Source organism: Bufo gargarizans, chromosome 8 (genome assembly GCF_014858855.1).
Source record: "Bufo gargarizans isolate SCDJY-AF-19 chromosome 8, ASM1485885v1, whole genome shotgun sequence".
In the NCBI taxonomy this organism is placed as follows: domain Eukaryota; kingdom Metazoa; phylum Chordata; class Amphibia; order Anura; family Bufonidae; genus Bufo; species Bufo gargarizans.
Window position 1 is genome coordinate 89,910,763 of NC_058087.1, and position 10,939 is coordinate 89,921,701.

Genomic DNA, 10,939 nt, shown 5'->3' on the forward strand with positions numbered 1-10,939 from the left:
TCCGATCCCAGCAGCAGGACCCACATGAACACCTTGTGACGCCCCTTTAAGTTAGTGGTGTAAAATGTATTTGGTTATGTGCACTGCTGGCTATTTATCAAGGGCCGAATCCCTATAGATCACGTGTACTGTTCCTGCCCGATTCTTTCTGCCACCCCGGGGAGCCATGCGTACCACTCAGGGTCGAATAGATCTGTTCTGTAAGGTCTGACCCCATTATATTTTAGGTGAGATTTCCATACCTTTTTACACCTCATATGGATAATGTGGAGCCCAGAACGGTCATTGACAGGTGTGTTATTTATGTTGGCGGTATTGTCCATGGATGTTTGCTGTTTACTGATCCGGTTCTTTGAGGAGCCTGCGGAGGGGGCAGGGGGATTCCTTGTTCCATGGTGTCATTTATTTATTTATTATGCCAAGAGTCTACATTGCTTCAAGAGCCCTTTTTCACTGAGATAATAACCTCGGCTCTGCGCGGATCCATTTGTTGCCTTGGTGATGTGCCCACCACTCTTGTGGATACGTCTGTACTTTAGTCGTAATAAAAAGGAGCCCTTTCCTGTTATCAATCTGGTGAAAATGTTGTCGAGTTCATCGGAGCTAATAAACAGCAAGTATTCTTCCTTTCATCTGCTCCAGTGTAGAGCGTCTGCATGAGAGCCGAGGAAGGAAAGGCTCCGCTACTGGGGGCCACGTCTCAGTCCCGTAAGAAATTACATTTCCTAGCCGGGCAGGAGCAATACTGGATGAAGGGGGGCGGCCGTTTGCAGACACTTGTATATTCCTTTCTTCTGACTAAACTCGCACAGCCAGACGTATTGATTTCATTTACACTACTCTGTAAGAGGCAGTGTATAAAATCTCTGCACTTGGAGAATTGCAATTTTGGATAGCTAAAGATTGACCGTGGTCACTGCACCACTGAACAAAAGTGACATCCAGAGGTATCGGACTCCATCAAGGACAGGGTGCATTAAAAACATGGTGGCTCAGTGGTTGGCACTGGTACCTTTCAACGCTTGGGTCCTAGGCTCGAATCCGACCAAGGACAACATCTGCATGGAGTTTGTATGTTCTCCCTGCGTAGGTTTCCTCCCACACTCCAAAGGCATACTGATAGGAAAGTAGACTTGATTGTGAGCCCCACTGGGGACAGCAGTGCTGCGGAGTATGTCGGTGCTATGTAAGTGAGTAAAATGAATAAAAACTGTCAAACTGCTTGTGTGATTTCAGCCTAAAGGTATAGTATCTTCACTCCATTCATAATCTTGTTATGGGTGGATATGAGGAAGTATTGGAAGACTGGAAACCATTCCAATATGCTAGAACAGGGGTCGGCAACCTCTGGCACTCCAGCTGTTGTAGAACTGCAATTAGAGTTCCTAGAAGAGCAGAACAAGTATGCATGCAGGGAGTTGTAGTTTTCCAACAGCTGGGGTGCCAAAGGTTGCCTGCCCCAGTGCCGGAAGCCTGTTCAAATATTACAATCCTAGGACGTATGATGCCAAGATCAATATTACTGCCCAGTATGCTACAAGTAATACATTTATAGGACTCGGCAAGGTCTCTGGGAGGCAGACAATATAGAGCTTAAAGGGGTTTTCTGGGATTTTAATATTGATGACCTATCCTAAGGATAGGTCATCAATATCAGATCAGCGGGGGTCTAACTTACAGCACCCCCGCTGATCAAAGGCTGTTCTCTGTGCAAGTGCAGCCTTCCCTTCATTGTTTACCTGCTTACTATGGACATTGCAGCGGTGAGCAGTGTAATTACAAGAAGCCATCCCATTCGCTTCTATGGGACTGCTCGTTCCTATTCAAGTGTATAATACAGAGCCGTCCCATAGAAGTGAATGGGACAGCTTGTAATGACACCTGCTCACCGCTGCAATGTCAATTGACAGGTAAACAATGAAGGGAAGGCTGGGCTCGCACGGAGAGCAGCCTTCTCTTCAACCAGCTGATCAGCGGGGGGGGAATGGCGTTAAATATTGATGATCTGTCCTTGGGATAGGTTATCAATACCTAATCGGTGGGGCCCCTCCGCTGCCACTGATCAGCTCTCTGGTCTCCTCACAGCATACCAAGCACAGCACCATATATTGTATAGTGGCATCGCTTGGAATTGCAGCCCCAGCTTATTGACTTGAACGGGACTGAGCTGCACATCGGCCTTGTGACGAATGTACGTGATGTCACTGACCTAGGAAGAGGCTGCAGCGATCACCGTACCACACTCAAACAACTGGTCTGTGGTGGTGCCAGGGTACTCGGGACAGGTCATTGATATTGTATTCCTGGAAAAACCTTTTAAAAATATATATGAAATCAGGAAAGTGGGGTTGTTTCTGCAAAGGGTGTCTCTGTAGTCCCTGAAACTCTGATTTATCCTGTTACTAGCCTAGAAAGTTTTATGCCTTTCATGGTAACCTATGTATTTGTAATCAGAGAGGGCAGTAGATTGCTGGACTGAATTAACTATCGGTGTCCCATTAACTACACACCTTCTCATGTTAACTAGTAGTCAGGAGATCAAACACTGGATAGGGACAGGCAGCAATGTGTGACATGGCGTTGTAGGAGTAGTGATCTGAACCTGACAACACTGCCATCAGATGGGTACATATCTGGAGACACTGCCATTACTGATGCCATTCGCATTAAGGAAACAGATCATGAAAAGTGGTTCCTGGAAATTGATTGGAAAGTTGTTAGTACTTTATTACAAATTAAAGGTGTGGAGACCCCATAGTTGGGTTCAGAGGGAAGAGTCAATAGGATAGCTGATATCTATTGAGACAAATGACACAAAAAGGGTAGGACACTTCGGTGTGCCTTAAAGGGGGTTGTCTGAGTTAAAGGGAACCTGTCATCAACTTTATACTGACCTCACTGAGGGCGCAGAATAAATTAGTGACAGCAATGCTGATTCCAGCGGTGTGTCACTCATGAGCTAAAAGTAAGTGGTTGCCGAGAACCAGCATCATAATCATTACAGCCCAGGCCTGGTAAAGAGTTACATCTACCTGAGAAGAGTCATGGTTACTCGTAATCTCCTGCTCTCACTCACCTGCTGATGATTGGCAGTTCTCTCCTAGAGAGAAAGGGAGAAAACTAGGTAGAAGCCGGTCAGTCATCAGCAGGTGGGCAGGAGAGCAGGAATTCATGAATAACCAGGGCTCTTCTCAGGTGGCCGGGACTCTGTTCCAGGCCCAGTCTGCAATCATTATGATTTTGGTTCTCGGCAACCAACTACTTTTAAGACTACTTTCACACTCGCATTTTGGCTTTCCATTTGTGAGATCCGTTCCGGGCCTTCGCAAGCGGTCCAAAACGGATCAGTTTTGCCCTAATGCATTCTGAGTAGAAAAGGATCCGCTCAGAATGCATCAGTTTGCCCCCGTTCCGTCTCCATTTCGCTTTGGAGGTGAACACCAAAACCCTGCTTCCAGGTGTCCTGGTCCGTTCTGACACACAATGTAAGTCAATGGGGATGGATCCGTTTTCTATGACACAATAGAAAACTGATTCGTCCTCCATGGACTTTCAATGGTGTTGAAGACGTATCCGTCTTGGCTATATTAAAGATAATACAAACGGATCCGTTCTTAACGGATGCAGACGTTTGTATTACCATGACGGATCCGCACCAAAAGCGAGTGTGAAAGTAGGCTATTTTATAAATGACAGACTGCTGAAATCAACTCGCCTGTCTCTACTTTATGCTGCTGTTAGTACCCTTTAAGCCTTAGGGCTCATGCACCGCAGAAAAATAGGAAATGTCCTATTTATTTTGCGTTGTGGAGGCACAGACTGAAATCCCACAGAAGTGCCCTGTAATGCTTCCATGGGCTTCCGATCCGTGCCTCCACACCGCTCCATATCTTGTGCAATGTGGACCCGTTAGTCCGCAATACGGGCACAGGGTACACACTTTTGTGTGCATGAGCCCTTATTCACACATCAGTGTTTTGGTCAGTGATTGTGAGCCAAAAATCACTGATGGAAAACACAGACCGCACATTGAACTAAGCACCAATGCTTCCTCATCTCTACCCATAGCAAGATTACCTTTTAGGCTGAAATCACACATGCAGTTTGACAGTTTTTTTTATTCATTTTACTCCTTTATATAGCACCGACATATTCCGCAGCACAGTGGGGCTCACGATCAAGTCTACTTTCCTATCAGTATGCCTTTGGAGTGTGGGAGGAAACCATACAAACGCCTTCACTGACTGTGAATAAGGTGTTAGGGACATTTTTAGAATAATCTAAAAATAAAAAAATAAAACATATAGTTGCTGACATCAGGTAAATTGATTAGTAGTTAATAAAAAATTTATTTTTCAGAGTTGACCAAAAAATGACTTTGTGTGTTTTAGAATTCCAGTGTTATGTATTTATACATAGTTATCATCTCTTGTATTTTTTTCCAAACTGAATAACCCTAATTTTGATAATCTTTCTGGGTACTGTAGTCCTCCCATTCCAGTTTTATTACTTTAGTTGCCCTCCTCTGAACCCGCTTCAGCTCTGCTGTGTCTTTAGCAATCATTGAGCTGACAGTTATCTTTCCCGACTACCCCATATACATACACACTCGGCTCGGAGAAAGCTGCTACCAAACCCTTCTTGCAGCTGTTTATCTCCTGGGAGAACAAAATTATCAGCCAAAAATCTTCTTTTTGCCCAGTGTCAGGAGAGTGGAGATGTCAGCAGTGTGTATGGTCCGCTTTAGTGTGTCTTATACATTTACATACTATTACTAACAGGTTTAATTCTCATTTTAGGAATGAAATGGAGAGACACTTCCTGGAGCTGCTGCAGTTCAACATAAATGTGCCCGCCAGTGTATATGCCAAATACTACTTTGATCTTCGTTCTTTAGCAGATGACAACAATCTGAGTTTCCTGCTAGAACCACTTAGTAAAGAAAGAGCACAAAAACTAGAGGTGAGTCTGAAATACCTGCTGAATACTAAATGGTTACAAAGTAGAGAGGGGGGCAGCACTGGTGGGTTTTGTTGTGACGTTTTTCCTTTGCTTACAATCTGTTGTGTACTTGTATTGGTCTATGTCATGCTTGGGAAAAAAAAGTGGTTTGCTTTAATATGATGGTATTATTTTGCCCAGGCTATTTCCAGGCTTTGTGAAGATAAGTACAAGGACCTTTCTAAAGCTGCTATGCGCCGGTCCATCAGTGCGGATAACCTAGTGGGCATTAGGCGCTCTAATGCCATCATTTCCTGAGGCAAGACCGGCAGAAGGCACTTCAACATGAACAGTGTGCAACACCGATACCCAGGCACTACCGAGCCTCCCACACACTCTCTCACACTATTTCAAGCCAGCAGTGTCTTCCAGCATGAGAGGACTGTGGGAGGCAAGGGATTATCAATCCAGGGACGCTAAAAGCCCATCTTGAAGAGTAAGGGGCATACATCGTGACAACGGAGAAGAGGCTCTAGTGATAGAGCAGCACCGTCGGATTACACAGAATAATGTGGTGCATCAAAAGTGAAGTCCTTCTCTCAGATATCCCTCTACCACCTACATTTGTATGCTTACTATGTAGGCCTATAGCTGTGAATGCAGACTTTTTAACACTATATAGTTTGACATTTTAGAATATAAAACACTAATCGTGATTATAGTTACTATTTTATTGCCTTCTTGATCCCCTTACCCATTTTTTTTATTGTTTGCTACGGTTATCAAGTGTTAAAGCAGTTCTTTCCTAACCACACTAGCCACAGCAGAGCAATGACTAGGCTTGAGCAGAAGGGTTTGTATGATGCCCTCTGGTCCGAAAGAACAGTGCAATGTTTCGTTAGTCTATTGCCTACCAGCACAGCAACTACAGATGGTTAGGATGTGGACTGTCCAAAGAAGAATGTGCATTTTGAAGTTTATCTGGTTCTGGCCTGTACTACTGTAATTCTTGGTGCTCCTCCAGAAATTATGAATTATAAGGAACTGCAAAATTAAATAAATCTGGGATTTTTCTATTCTACACTACAGCTTATAGTGATGTAAAATGTATTCCATGCATTTCCTACTACTATTGAACTCCTCTTTTGTGGATTAACATCTACTGTAGATACATTTTTATGCAAAGTCTACAGAATAACTCATCAGCTTGCTTTGGTTGCGTCTGTCCTCCGTTCTGCCATATTCTTACAAGTAGCCGTATATTTTTGTAGAAACTGAGCAACTTTCAAGGTTCAGCTCCTTCCACCGTGATATACTATTCCTGTGCTAATGAAGTCTGAGTATACGTCTTTCTCTATGCTCTAACTCTTGTTTGCAAAAAGAAACTTTTTAAATATATTTTTTTAATTAGTTCTAACTCTATCAGACCAGCAATGCTCATAGAGCCACAATAATGGGTAACAGGACAAACCTCTCACACTAACATCACTTGCTGTTTGGGTTCACTGCCACATTGCTATACACACCTACATGATCAAGGTCATGTGAAAGGGCTGGCCATAATAGTGATGGGTCAACCATAATGACTGTGGAGGATACTTGCATGATGTGTCCATTGATCCCATAACAATGACCCGAGAGATTCCACATATTGGACCTTCTGTGATCTATGGTGATAAATGCCGGTGGAATTTTACATTGCACAGTCTGCACCACAAGTTGACCTCTTATTACCAGGAGGGAAACCCTGAACAATTTTTCAACTTCCATATGGCCTCTGTTCAGTGAAGGGGCAGGTAAAGCATTACATGACTTGTTCCTAGCAGTTGATTCTGGCTAAGATGTGTTGATTGTTTTGCCCGTCATCTTTGAACAGGTTGAATTCATTTTCCATATGTCCTGTGAAATTGACAGATGAGAAACCCCAAGTAAACAGTGGTTGCTAGTAACGCATTTCAATAGATAAGTATTCAATTTTGGATGCAAATGTCTTACTGTCCCAAAAATTCCCAATTTCATGTTTTGTTTTTGACATCTTTGCCAGCAAAATTGATACATGTCTATTAGCACATCCCAAGCGCCAACATGCACCGTTTTGACTAACGCAGGGATCTTTGTCGAGCGTGAATAGAGCGTGTAATGTGTAGCTATTTAACAACCTACTAATGAAGTCATAATCAATTGAACTGTCATTAACTTCCACCAATCTGTGAGACCAAAGCAATATAGTGAGGGTGTTAATTAGTGTCCCATTGTTAAAGGGATTGTCCACGTTCAATAAAAAAAAAAAAAAAATGCTAACCTCTGTAAATGGACTAAATTAACAAAATAATCTATATCCAGCTCTGTTCTCCACGCTTTCCATTGCTGCCGGGAGGTTCGCTCCTCTGCTGATGTCATCTTCCTGTAAAACAAAGAGCAGTGCGAAGGACTGGAGCACAGCACTGGAAGAAGCAGGGGAGAAAAGGGTGAGTATCAGTTCTCTTGTTACTTTAGACCAGGGATGGTCAACCTGCGGCCCTCCAGCTGTTGTAAAACTACAACTCCCACCATGCCCTGCTGTAGGCTGTCTGGGAATGATGGGAGTTGTAGTTTTGCAACAGCTGGAGGGCTGCAGGTTGAGCATGCCTGCTTTAGACCATTGCCCGAATTTCTGTTTAACTCTGACAACCCCTTTACTTTATTGGTTGTTGGATTGGGCCTGCATGTGTGTCATCATCCCTGTTTTATTACCTATGACAGCCCCACTGGAGAGACCGCCTCCACCTCCTCAGGACAGGAAACAGGAACCAGAACAGCTTTTTAAAGGAGGGATCATCCCCTCTATCTCCAGTTCTGTTTCCTGTCCTAAGGGGCAGGAGGGAATCTGATCTGCTGGATATCAAGAAAAGAGCTGCAGGGGCCCGGCTATAAAAATAGTGTGTGGAGGGTTACCCCGTGCGATGAAAGTCTCCTCTTTGAGCCGCTGCATAAGTCTGGGCTCCCTTCTCTGTCTTTACCCCATCCGTCCTCCTTCCTGGGAGGATCTGGGCTCCTGTGAACCTCTGTGTTCACATGTTCGGCCGCACGATGATCTGCGGGTATTCCCGAGTTGTGGCGGTGGGAGGACGCTGCGGACTGGCAGGGGAGGAATGCCAGCTAGCGTGCGCTGAGGAGAAAAGCCCAGCTGGCTCATTGTCATGCTGGGTGAAGAAGTGTGGAAGTTCCTCCATTCTGGCTGTTTGCTGTATGAAACATGGAGCAGGCTCAGCGCGTTGATCCCACTGAGACCACCAATGATACATCGGTACCACGGTGGGGTAAGAGGGGTTATACCCCAGCATATATTATTTATCTTAATGCTTATGGGGTCATTTTCTGTTGCCTAGGTTTCAAAGGAGTCTTGTAGGAAGACTTTCAGAGTAAAGGAGAAGATGTGGTGTGTGTAAGAAGCTTCCTGCCGCCTGGGCCAAACGCCTGTGTCAGGGGTGTATCAGCAAATTAATGGAAGGGAAAGCTCCATCTTTTATGAGACGCATAAAACAGATCATACGTGAAGAGGTCAGGGAGTCGGTTAGTGGTCTGGGAAAGCACCGTCCCAATACTTCCACAGCTGCTGCAAAAGACTACCCCTCCAGTGATAGTGAGATACTTTCTGGTCTGGAAGAAGGAGAGTGGGGATCAACAGACGAGTCTTCTGAGGATGAGGCTGCAGGGAGTCCACTTTTTCATGTGGAAAATACTAATTCCCTTTTAAAGGCAGTTCGGGCGACCTAGGGGTTAGACAATCAGAGGCCATAGCATTCAGTCCAGGACTCTGTTTAAAGGGTTAGCTCCCAGGAAAGAGGAAGGTGTTTGATATGCATAAGAACATTCAGGATGTGATTGCCAGAGAATGGAAAAGGCCGGATAGGAAGTTTTTTGTCCCTTCAGTGAACCGGAAGTATCCGTTTGATGAGGAGTTGTCTGCCCCCTGGGATAGGGCCCCAAAGCTTGATGCCCTAGTATAAAAAGTGTCTAAAAAATAAAGCTGCACTCCCCTTTAAGGACATGGGTTCGCTCAATGACCTGATGGATAGGAGAGCAGAGGTTTATTTAAAGTAAAATTTGGAAGCCTCTGCGGCAGCTTTTAAACCTGCTATTGCCGCTACGTCTGTTGCCAGATCACTAAAAGTGTGGATGGAGTTAGAGGCTCACATTAAAGGGGTACCCCTAGGGAGCAGTTATTCCTTTCCTGTTATAAGTAATGACTTGGATTTCTTAGCTGACGCTTCTGTGGATACCTTAAGATTTTCCGCTAGGGCTTCCGCCTTATCCAACTCTGCCCGGCAGGCTATGTGGTTGAAAAGCTGGAATGGGGATGCTAGTTCCAAGGCAAATTTTGTGCTATCCCTTGTCGAGTAGAGTTTTTGTTTTTGGGCCCGTCCTGGATGAATTGCTAGAGAAGGCCCCGGACAGAAAGAAGGGCTTTCCCTCTGTTTGTCAGGCACCCAGGAAGTCTTTCCGTCCCAGATTTAATAAGAGGAGCTTTAGGGGCAAAGAGAGAGCAAAAAAATTTGCAGGTCCCAAAAAAAAAAAAAAAAGTAAGGGGTTTCTTTTTTCCGGGTCAGACACCACAAAAAAGCAGTCCCAATGATGCCAGAGCACCTGTCGGAGGTCGTCTGTCTTTTTGCATCTCAATGGCAGAAGATCTCCAACAGCTCTTGGATACATTCTGTGATGGGGGAGGGCCTAAAATTACAATTTCAGAGTTTTTCGGTAGGGAGATTTGTAATTGCACAGATTACCGTTCAAATCCCGCAAAACAATCTGCCATTGTCGCAGAAGTTTTTTCCCTGATAGAAAAAAGGGTGCTGGCAAGAGCCTCAGAGCAGGAATTGACGGAGGGGTTTTATTAAACTTTTTCTGGTCAAAAAACCAAATGGCAAATTTCGTACTATAATAAAATTGAAGTTTTTGTACCAATTTCTGCAGTACGAGAGATTTCATATGGAGTCCATAGACTCAGCAGTGAACAGTATCTTCCTGTTTTGCTTTATGGCCACAGTAGACCTGAGGGATTCGTACTATCATGTCCCCATTCATCCCAGCCACCAGAGGTTCCTAAGGGTAGCTCAAGCTCCGAGGGTTTTCACAAAGATCGTTTCGGAAATGATGGCCCACGTGAGGGAGAAGGAGCTCACCATTTTACCTAGACTATTTTCTGCTGGTGGCCCGGTGAAGTCAAATTCTTCCGGGTCAGATAGCCTGGTTGAGAGAAGCTGGGATCGGAGATAAAACTAGAAAAATCTAGCTTATGCCTAGGCTAGAGATGCAGTTTCCTAGGAATGATTTTGGACTCCAGTTCCTAGAAGTGCCTGCTACCTCTGCAAAAAGCTTTACTAATCAGATCAAGAGTTCGGCTTCTTCTCTCGCCTCCGTCAGTCACTATAAGAGGGGCCATGTCGGCACTGGGTCTAATGACTGCCACTATTCCAGGGGTGGAATGGGCCCAGTACCATTCAAGGCTTCTTCAAATCCTGCGAGATTGGGACAGATGTCTCCCCTCTCTGGACTCAGACCTTAGATTCCTTGGGGTGGTGGATGGATCTAAAAAATCTAGTGAGGAGTTCCTTGGACCAGGGAGGCGGTTCTCCCCTTAACCATGGATGCCAGCCCATCCGGTTGGGGAGCCCATGTGGGGTCCCTGCTATTGCAGGGGATTTGGGGACAGCAAATCTCTGTCCCATTCGTACAATTTCAGGGAATTGGATGCAATCAGGATAGCCTTAGTACAGAGTCTCCCGACCATCACAGGCAGGAATGTAAGGGTCTATTCATACAACACAACAGCAGTGGTCTCTATCAACCGGCAGGGAGGTACAAGAGCTCAGGTCCTAATGTCTCTCTCCCATCAGATTTTCAGCCTGGCAGAAGTTTCTCTATTATCTCTTTCTGCAGTACATCTAAAGGGTTCGGACAAGGTGAAATCTGACTTCCTCAGTCGTCATCAACTATTCCAGGGAGAGTGGTCCTTAGA

General features: G+C 44.9%; 1 protein-coding gene across 1 annotated transcript in view; it reads left to right on the plus strand.

Moving 5' to 3' along the window:
* Positions 1-7,670, plus strand: part of CCNYL1 (cyclin Y like 1) — a 60,508-nt gene extending 52,838 nt beyond the window's left edge. Inside the window, exons 9-10 of the mRNA XM_044303263.1 lie at positions 4,800-4,962; positions 5,143-7,670. Coding sequence (XP_044159198.1) covers positions 4,800-4,962; positions 5,143-5,259 — 280 coding nt within the window. The 3' untranslated portion in view covers positions 5,260-7,670. The remainder of the gene's footprint in view (positions 1-4,799; positions 4,963-5,142) is intronic.
* The last annotated feature ends 3,269 nt before the right edge of the window (positions 7,671-10,939 follow it).